The following is a 10,100-nucleotide window of genomic DNA, read 5'->3' on the forward strand; positions in this document are numbered from 1 at the left end:
TCTTAGTCCTTTCCTTGACCACAGTTTGCTTAGAACAACAATTTCATGTAATTATAACTGAATAGAGTGGCTGGAGAGGACTGAAAAATATGTTTTCTCTAGCTTGTTGCATGCAGACCAAGGGCAACTATTTCTCTTCAGCCCAACCAAACTAGCCTAAGTACCTTTTAGAGCTTTGCTTAGGACTGTAGTGGTACAAATTAACTGTACAACTGTTGTTGTTTTTTTATTTACAGATGGTTGAAGTAATGGAGGGATCAGGGGTATACTGGTACCCCCACCAGCGGGCATATTGCTCCGCATTTAAGAATTGGCCAGGCTACATCCATGCTTCCATAGATATATTTTTTAACAAACAAACACTTGCAGCCTCTTCTGCAATGGGGAATGAAAAAAAGAGCAAGAAGGGAAGCACCCATCAGCCATTAAACCCCCTTATCATCCAAGCTCTTCTTGGTAAGTTTTACTGAATACAGATACAGTATACCTTTTTAATAAGGTTTTTTCATCTGTTACTTTTATGTTGAACTTACCGAAGAGTATTTTTAATGGAGTTAATACATTTTGATCCATCCACACAAGTAAATGATCTTTCTTTTTCAAAAGCTGCTATCCTCACAAGTCTGCTATAAAAACTTCACCTTTTAAAACTTTTGATGAAAGTATCTTATTATTTGTTTCAATTGATTTAAGGCTGTTGCCTAATATGAGGCCACTTGAATGGAAAGCCTAAGAAATTACTCTAAACTAGGAACCTTTTTTTTGAGTAAGTTAATTACAGGTTTGAGAACATGCTTAAATCTGTCGCCTGCAAACTTAACAGATGTGATTTTTGTAATCCTCTTTCAGGCAAGGTTTGCTCCAAGTTCAATAAAGATGTTCCCACACCAAGCCAAATTGTCCAGAAAATCAACATGAAGTGTGTAGAGGCAAGGCGGCCACCAAGAACCAGAAAAGAATAACAACTGTGAGTTGAGGAAAAGGACACAGTTGATATGACTTCATTGACTTGCTATACTTAGGTTACCACACAATTAGACCATGTAGTTGTTGAAGAGATTTTCAGTTCAGGACAATTCAAGTTTGCTGCAGTAAGAACTACTTGTTGAGGCTTATGCTCAACGCCCTCATTTGGACAGCGGTTTCTCACCCGACATCCGGGCATACAAAAAAAACACGGCTCCTTTTTTTCCACGTGCATGTGCTCGAGCTATTTTGTATCTTTCGAAGCTGTTTAATTTTACCTTTGTCCGCCTCCGGATCCTTTACCAAACGTCGATAATCGGTAGGCTTTGTTGTTTTATCTTGGCGTTCTTATTTTTTGGATTTCTTGTTAGTTATTTTAGCCGGTTTGTCGGTATGTTGGTAACTTTCGTAACCTTAGCAGCATTGTGATTTAGCCGTTAACTGATTGTTTTCAGAATAAAACGGGGATTTCTACAAAGATTCTGACCCTCGTCACGTTCTTATCGACTTTGGGATAGGCTTCGACAGGAACGCCTATTCACTACTGTTACAGTGTGACATTCTTCACATTGCCAAACAACAAACCTTTTTTTAAAGCCCATCAAATTTTGCTTGACAGTCAGTGATCCTCTAATTGAATTCAAACATGAGAACCATTGTATTAGGAAGTGTACCATGATACAAATTTGAATTTCCTGGTTAGCTAACTTAATTAAAGCAAGGTTGTTAGGTGGCCACTATAAGGTGCATCACCCTGTAAGATTAGGACATAGAATTTTAAGAGATTTTAGGCTTGTTTATTTGTATATATTTTACAATCCTTTAATGTTTTATATTATAAGAAGCACAACCCAAACATGTTTCCTCATGCTTGCTAGTTTTTTTGATAGTGTGTAATATCCATGGAGGACAGGATAGAGAATTCATGTGGAGAGTACATTAAGTTTATTTTTTTATAGTCTATTTGTATTAAAATATACACAAAGAATGCAAAACTGTGGTTCCTGTTTCCATGTTTTGAAGGCTTATGATATCTCAAACACTTTAAGAATAGTTGGAGGTCAAGGTAACCACAATTAGTTTCTTTTGAAAATAGTTAGAGGTATTAGTGAGTCTAACCTCTGGTTTGAAGAAAACCTCAAACACAGAAACAGGAGGTAGCCTCTCTCAAGATCTTCTGCCCTTTTGACCAATGAAATTGACTACTGGTACATATCGACCTCAGGACTGAGCATTAATTTTCTTAACCCCATTCCATAAGCATTCGGGCACCACTGGGTATGTCATAAGGCAAAATCTGTGCCATAGAATTACCATAGTTTTCGGGGAGATGCATTGATCATATGGTATTGCTATGGGACTGTAATCAGAAGTGAACTTGATAATTACCAGATGATATGGGAATTGTATGGAACTTCCAGAATTTTATAGCATTTCCATATCAGATGCTCCAGTACAACAACTGATATGGGAATTGTATGGGACTTAACAAAATGTGTAACATTCCTATATCAGATGCTAGTATGTGGGGATGATATGGGAATTATATGGAACTGTGCCAAATACGTAGCATTCCCATACAGAAGGGTCAGGGATCACATGGTATTGGTATGGAGCTGATCCATATCATTCCCATACCAGACACTGAGGGAAATCTATGGAGCTGTGCCAAATACGCAGCAATACCATAGTTAAAGACAAAAGAATCAAAACTGAATGAAGACGGTAGCATGTATGGTTTTGATATGGCAGCAATAGCCCATACTAAAGCCATATACTACCCATATATGGGCCATAGTTTATGTCATACCATTTCCATACTTGGACCATATATGGCCCATATCACCTGGTTTGGTAAGGGTAGGCTCTAAGAGGGTGGCTAAAGATAGTAAAAACCTTGCTACAAATTTTGTGATCTTGCAAATTCGTGTATCATGCTCTCTTGGTGTTGTGAGTGCAAAGATGGCTGAAAAGTCCGATATGTACTTGCTCAAAACAGTCATTGAGTCAGGTATGCAATGGGTAAATGACTGAAGCCCTATGCATTTGATAAATTTGATGAACTTAGCCCTCCCAAACTATCTGATGTTGATCATGAAGTGCCAAACGTTCCTGAGAATACCTTTATATTCCGCATATAAAGCTTGGATAAATTAAATGCACAGTCTGTCAAACAGTTGTTTTAATTTGACCTCCAAGATGTTTGTTTAAGTAAAATATAATTCCCAAATTTATTGGTGTTAATATTTTTCTTCATTTTCAATTGACCTTTTTTTGGACACTTCTGATCATGAAACTGGACACCAGCTTCCTTATTAATTTGATTTTTAATTCTAAAAATTATGTTCTTTTTCAGAGTCCATACTCAGCTTGCAGTACAAATGCAGGGTGAGTTTCTTATGTAGATGTTGGAATAAATAAAAAAGATTATGAACATATATAAGTCCTTTTAAGATTAATTTTTACTCATCAGTCTGCAATTTTCAAATGTTTTATCAGTCTGGGAATTTAAATGTGTGAACAGTTTCTTGTTATCCTTTCACCTGCAAACATATCACCCAACAAAGTTATACAATCCTTTGTTGAGACATGAATCTAAACTATTAAATGTTTACCATCTAATTGTTATGAAAGAGAGTAATTATATCTGTCATGTTGCAAAATTGTATTTTGGCCCATAGTCCATAACTTAAATTAGTGAGTCATAAAATATGAGTTTTTGCTGATTTTCAATAGGTTTCAGTGTGGATTGAAGAAGGCCTATTACAAGTAATGATATTTTTTATCTGTTTTCCACCAACAGAATCTGGACTTAGAGATTACAGCCAAATATGACATTGACATGGAAGAAAGAATGGAGGTTGATGATGAACCTTGTAATTACCTTATAGATGATTTTAATTGGTTTTGATTTGAATGTTTTGATTTTCCTATTTGATATATTACACCTTACCGTATCCAACCAAAAAATTAAAAGCCTTTAGATTAGCATCGATGGGTATGCCTTCTTCACAGCTGTTGCAGGTGCAAAGGAGACTATATCCCTGTCTAAAAATCGTAGTTGTGCAAGGTGGTTGAATTGTAATACAAAGGCCAGGAGAGGGGTCGAATTGACCCCTGAAGAATTGTCTCTTTGATCATCTCACCTAACTATCAGAAAAGTCTTTCATTAAACTCCTTTGACATACTAGATTCCCAGCATATGTTGTCCATACTAACTTGAATAGCCAGTGAAGCTTATAAATGAATTTTCCTGAAAGCCTAGGCTTTAACTCAGTCCTTGATCACATTTTCCGCGGATTGTAGAGTTTTTATACTCGACTGTACTTTTATTTTAATCAACAGATGTACAGCCTCAACATAAGTTCCATCTGAAAATGAGTGGAACTGGGTTCAATGTGGAATCCTCCTTTGATTATTCTGAAATCAAGGACTATGTAACAGGAATTGACAGTTTTCTTGCCAAGTTTGTGAACTCGCGTGTTCTTGTCATGAAAATGATCAGATGTATGAGTTTTTTCCTTTGCAATAGGGATAGCAGTGGTGAGCGAGAATATGTTCATCTTCCTTTTGACTCAAATTGTCATTGAAATGTCACTTGCAAGTAAAAGCATTGTGAATTTGATGTCACGTTTATTGGGAGTTTGTGAAGCAATTCATATTCTTATCAGAGCCCATAAACCAAGCCTTTTTAGAGAGGGAGAAGATGAAACTCCAGTGATTTGAAAAGCTGGTCATCACATGTCATGTTACCTGATCAACTTAATATGAATAACCTCCAGCAGAGGCAAACCTAAATCTTTTTCCTAGCTAATGTTAAGTTGACCATTATTGTTTAGTATCTTTTCAGAGTAAGTTTACCTCTTAGAAGTGATTACTATGTAACTCTTCCACTTAACATCCAAGCATTACTCAGGAAACAGGGTATGGCTCTACTCAAACTATCAGGTGGAAGTTGTTAAACTGATTCAACACTGAATTCTTCTAACTAAGATAGGAGAATTAGCAATCAGATCAATCAGATCTTGGCAATTGAAGGGTCAACAAAAAAATAGTTCTTTCACCCTTCAAATATTTAAATAGTGTTACTTGTTGAATAACTTGAGTTGTTTTATCTAGATCCATGTCTTTTTTCATGTAGCAGTCATCCACTTGGTTCCTAGAAATGAGAAATTATGGATAAGAAAAGTTGATGAACATGAAAGGATCTCAACCTTCAACTACATGAGTGACCCTGCATCTGACATCATGTCTAAGAAGGAAATTGATCACATCAACAGTTTTGTTGGTTATCATCGCACAGCACCATGGCTCTTAAGTGTCCTTTGGCTTCTTTCAGAATTGGCTGTGAAACGTTTTGGTAAGATTGTGACTGGATGAGATGTAATTACAGACTGCTGAAGATTAAGCTATGTGTGATGGGAAAGAGGGAGAGAATTTTAGAGGGTTCGAGTTTCTCTTTTATGGTGTTATTGGTGAAAATGTGGACTAGTGTTGTTGTGGCTGTCTTCAGTTTCAGAATGCAACAGTGAACACCAACTTGATTTCAAGACCATTGTGCAAGTGATCATCCAATGGACCAACAAAATCTCAATTAGTTACTGAGTTTTATTTCAGGTAAGAGTGGAATAATTATGGTAAAACTATTTGTACTCAATTTTACTGCTTACACTTATTATTTATTTCTTGTACTGGCAGGGTGTCAAGGCTGAAGACCCAAGAAGTCCAAACAAGACTTATATATATTTTTTTAAATTAAAACCAGTTTGTGTCCTTAGAAGCAATAACGAAATGCAAAATAGTTTTGTGCTACTTTTATGTCAATCTTCTGGCTGAAAACTAGTGTGTCAGTGCCTGGTATCATGATATAATCAGTTTATCAACAAAGTTTATGTTGTGAATTGGCCACAGTGGTTCCATTATCAACTCAGTTAGAATTTTAAAGTGATGTTGTAGATATGCTTTTGATGATTTCTTTTTCTTTTCAAAAGAATTTTGTTTTACTTTAAGGATAATCTTGGTTGAAAACTAGGAAACAGAGAATGAGTACAGGGGTTAATTTTAAGTGTGCGTACGTGTAATTTATTTTAAAAAAAGTTGATAATGCGAGTTGGCCACAGTAGACCCACAATCAACTCAGTTATAATGTGGGTGTTGTAGATAGATCTACATAGGCTTTAAATTGACCTTTTCTTCGTTATCCTTTTTATGCTCAATAAATGTAAACATCACTCTTGTATATTTGTGTGAATGTACTTGAATCCTCTGCAGCAAGCACATGAACCAAAAGGTTTGGTGACACTTGAACTCTTTCTTCCCCACCATCAGCATTCGTATTCTTCAACTTGTTCTCCTTTCTCTTCCTATAATGATACTGACAAGAAAAATTTTTAGGATATTCATGAGCTTTACATTTGATTCAAGGGTGATACTGTACAGAGAAACTAGAACCCAGGCCCTCTTAAAGATAAAAGGGTTCACCTGCCCACTTGTGTTTGTAGCAGGCAAAGTATTGTGGGTTACTTGTTGTTGTAAGTTGGGTTAGGTAACCTTTGAGAGGGTTGTGGAGTTACCATTAAAATGCTGTGTGCAAATAGTGTTGCAAAAAAAATTTTTTTTCCCCGTGATGGCAAATAGAAAAGAGCAAGAATATGTAGTAAATTCAGGTTCTGGCCCAAAATTAATGTCCTATCCCATTTCAAAGGTAAGACCAAAAGACATGATATTTGTCCACATATTTTGCACATTACTTTTTGCTGTGAGCTGAGTACCTGTTCTAGAGCAATGAGTGTGCCAGCTAAAAGGTCATCAGGGCTATTACAAACATTTACTAATTACTGGGTTATTTACCAGTATAACAAGAAACGAAATCATGTTGGAAACATCTCTTTGAACTGGTTCAAGCTTAAAATTATAGGAAAAGAAAGATACAACAAGATTTCTAAAAAGAAATACTTTGTTTTATTAAGTAATAACATTTTCCATTCACATAACTTACAGTTTGCATGGCAAACAGATAACAAAAATAACAGAGCAATACTATGCAAATGAACGCCAAAATACCAAGTTTAATACTGGATACATAATTATGGCTTCAGGCAATGCCAGTGAAAATTTTGAGGAGAGTCTCAAAAGGCTAAAATTGTAAAGGAGAACTTGAATTCTCAGTGCAGGTAAAACAGAAACTTTCCATGATGGTGTTGTGTATATTCTTGACAACATGCATTGTATAAACATGCATAGTTTTCCTTCAGTATTGGTTAACAGCCTGACTCCTTTACATTCTAACAGCCAATAACAATGTTCACAGTAAACCAATGAAACAAATTTTGATGATTTCCTATGGCTGCTGGACAGAAAAGCATAAAACCTGTTTCTCAAACACATCTAAGAGTCAGAGTGTTTGGGCGTGGGGGCTTACTTACATTGTGTAATTGTTGTTTCCTTATCCCACCAAACCTCCATGACCCTGATATCTGGTTCTGTCCTGGTGTACCGGTTCACAAGGAAATTACCATTGTTCTTTCTTTGTTTAGGAGTCATTGGTTAGCTGTTGTGTATTGTTCGGTCTTTTGTATCGGCACTTGTGAACCGGTACACGAGGACAGAACCTGATATCTTTCTTCCAGTGGACCAATTCTTATTTATTTGACAAGTTTTCTCTTTCCTTCTTTGTGGCTCTTCAGTTGGGCCACTTTTGTACTCTTTTGTCTTAAGGGTCAGGCTGCGTTTTGTTTCAGGTTTGCATTGCTTCTACGTTAAGCACGAGAAGGATAATATGCTACATTTCTCACCAGAGTTAAAGAGATTTAAAAAATTGCCATTCTCAATACATCACTGTACATAGTCACAGCAACACGTCAGTATGTCAAAGTCTCCTACTCCTATGATAAACTGTAGGCACCAACTACAATACACACATCATAACTATCACAGTGGCCTGATGCAATCTGTCACAAAATAAACTTAAATCTAAAAGATTTTAAACAATGGACAGCAAAATGTTGCACTTGATCAACTACTTTTCATGACTTCTTTATCCTGTATTTTCCTTTCTGCAGTTGTCCTATGTACAACTTTGTTTTTGATCCATCTCCTTTCCTAACCCACACCTGAAAATCACAAATAAACAATTACTGCTGATCAGGAAAATGTCCCATATAAAAACGATAAATATTTACTCTTTAGACCCCATTGTAAACATATAAGTTATTGTCAATGATCTGCTGGCATTTCCATACAATAGCCACCAAGAGAATTAGTGAGCAGTCAGGACCATTTTTCTTTGCTGATCAGTTCCTTGATTCCCATAACCTTTACTTATTGTAAGATACTGATACTGTCTAACGAGAAATTTGAAGCTGATCTCTCTTGGGAGTTATGATTTAAGGGTTAACATGAAAATAATTATTTTGTAAGTGAAGGACACTGGCAAAAAACACCTAAAAAAAGAAGTAGAAACAAGGAAAAATTAATTTACCACAGTTACCTCTCCAGTGTTAATCCCTGTAACAATGGCACTAAAGTAGCAAACAGAAAATGTTTCATCATCAGGAAAAAATTACTGAAATAAGCCACGAGAATGCGAGTATAATGTTTGCCTAGTAATATGGCTGAAACATGGTAAATCTGTACAAGTCAAAGTAGGTCTTTGACCTAACAATCATTTCTGACAACTAACACAAAATTATTTGTAGAGTAAATCAGTGCCTTGAACAAATCAAGGTGTCCACAGGCAGCCCAAGCTCACTACGAGAAAAGCGGACGTGACTCTTACCGTGTTGCGTAACGTTTTATATTTATAAAGGTTTGTATGGGATGTTATCGGTTTGCCTTAAAAGAGAGAAAAAAATGTCTTGTTTTGAAATATAATGGGCTCACTTTATTGCCTTGTTGTTTTCTTTGTTGATTCCGAACGTCTCAGGCCATTTTGAAGCGTTTTCGGCGAGTTAGCGCTATGTTGGTGTTCAACTGCTAAAAGAAAGACAAGGCCGGAAACCTATTTTAGAAGCGTCCGTCGCCCGAAGCGAATAATTCCGCCAAAAAATTTCCACCAGTCTCGATTCCTCCAGAAAATCAAAGCAGAGATGTTGCAGTTCCATTTTCCATTCACTCGATTCACAATTCCTCCCCCAGATCTTTCACTAGCGATACTTTTATCTCCAGATCGATAGGCTTTCCCATTTCGAATTTGGCTGGTTGAAACGACCACTGTCCCTTCGCCGATCGCACAGTATGTTGGGTAACAAAAATAAGCCCGGCGAGGGTAGCCAGCGGCCTGCAGTCCAAAAACAAACCCGTTAGCTCCCCTGGAATTTCGCCGCAGGTTTCGTTCATAGCTTGACACTCAGGAACGTGCACATGGCGATCGATCTCGGGTTTCCACTGAGATATTTAAATTAGTAAACACATTTTCATTCGATGTTGATTGGTCGATCAAAACAATGCGGTCTTGACAAAACCTCTCGAGGGGACCAGGGGAGCTAACGGGTTTGTTTTTGGACTGCAGGCCGCTGGCTACCCTCGCCGGGCTTATTTTTGTTACCCAACATACTGTGCGATCGGCGAAGGGACAGTGGTCGTTTCAACCAGCCAAATTCGAAATGGGAAAGCCTATCGATCTGGAGATAAAAGTATCGCTAGTGAAAGATCTGGGGGAGGAATTGTGAATCGAGTGAATGGAAAATGGAACTGCAACATCTCTGCTTTGATTTTCTGGAGGAATCGAGACTGGTGGAAATTTTTTGGCGGAATTATTCGCTTCGGGCGACGGACGCTTCTAAAATAGGTTTCCGGCCTTGTCTTTCTTTTAGCAGTTGAACACCAACATAGCGCTAACTCGCCGAAAACGCTTCAAAATGGCCTGAGACGTTCGGAATCAACAAAGAAAACAACAAGGCAATAAAGTGAGCCCATTATATTTCAAAACAAGACATTTTTTTCTCTCTTTTAAGGCAAACCGATAACATCCCATACAAACCTTTATAAATATAAAACGTTACGCAACACGGTAAGAGTCACGTCCGCTTTTCTCGTAGTGAGCTTGGGCTGCCTGTGAGGTGTCTTTAACCTAACTATCATTTCTGACTACTACCACAAAATATTTGTTTAATAAAACAAGTGCCTTGTTATGT

At 37.1% G+C, this 10,100-nt stretch overlaps 2 protein-coding genes and 1 long non-coding RNA gene across 3 annotated transcripts in view; 2 read left to right on the forward strand and 1 right to left on the reverse strand.

Moving 5' to 3' along the window:
- LOC148729309 (uncharacterized) overlaps positions 1-1,285 on the forward strand; it is a 3,282-nt gene extending 1,997 nt beyond the window's left edge. Inside the window, exons 3-4 of the mRNA XM_088763195.1 lie at positions 237-456; positions 850-1,285. Of these exons, the coding sequence (XP_088619321.1) occupies positions 237-456; positions 850-962 (333 nt within the window). The 3' untranslated portion in view covers positions 963-1,285. The remainder of the gene's footprint in view (positions 1-236; positions 457-849) is intronic.
- On the forward strand, positions 1,102-6,205 carry LOC111319214 (uncharacterized). The gene is made up of 7 exons (XM_088763205.1): positions 1,102-1,285; positions 3,323-3,354; positions 3,770-3,842; positions 4,312-4,509; positions 5,108-5,326; positions 5,480-5,583; positions 5,665-6,205. The coding sequence occupies exons 3-6, from the start codon at positions 3,809-3,811 to the stop codon at positions 5,569-5,571; spliced, it is 543 nt and encodes a 180-aa protein (XP_088619331.1). The 5' UTR covers positions 1,102-1,285; positions 3,323-3,354; positions 3,770-3,808; the 3' UTR covers positions 5,572-5,583; positions 5,665-6,205.
- A 699-nt stretch (positions 6,206-6,904) lies between these two features.
- Positions 6,905-9,180, reverse strand: LOC111319216 (uncharacterized). The gene is made up of 4 exons (XR_016002469.1): positions 8,848-9,180; positions 8,456-8,486; positions 7,578-8,078; positions 6,905-7,435 (listed from the first exon to the last, which is right to left on the reverse strand). It is a non-coding gene; the product is annotated as an uncharacterized LOC111319216 (long non-coding RNA).
- Between the last annotated feature and the right edge of the window lie 920 nt (positions 9,181-10,100).

The sequence above is a fragment of the Stylophora pistillata genome, chromosome 6, assembly GCF_964205215.1.
Source record: "Stylophora pistillata chromosome 6, jaStyPist1.2, whole genome shotgun sequence".
Classification (NCBI taxonomy): Eukaryota; Metazoa; Cnidaria; class Anthozoa; order Scleractinia; family Pocilloporidae; genus Stylophora; species Stylophora pistillata.

What these genes read in the sequence shown, in the direction of transcription:
- LOC111319214 (XM_088763205.1), top strand. Translation starts at nt 3,809, where the DNA reads ATGGAAGAAAGAATGGAGGTTGATGATGAACCTT. An exon ending in GGAGGTTGATGATGAACCTT is followed by an intron (nt 3,843 to 4,311) that starts GTAATTACCTTA and finishes TTTAATCAACAG; the next exon opens with ATGTACAGCCTCAACATAAG. An exon ending in TTGCAATAGGGATAGCAGTG is followed by an intron (nt 4,510 to 5,107) that starts GTGAGCGAGAAT and finishes TTTTTCATGTAG; the next exon opens with CAGTCATCCACTTGGTTCCT.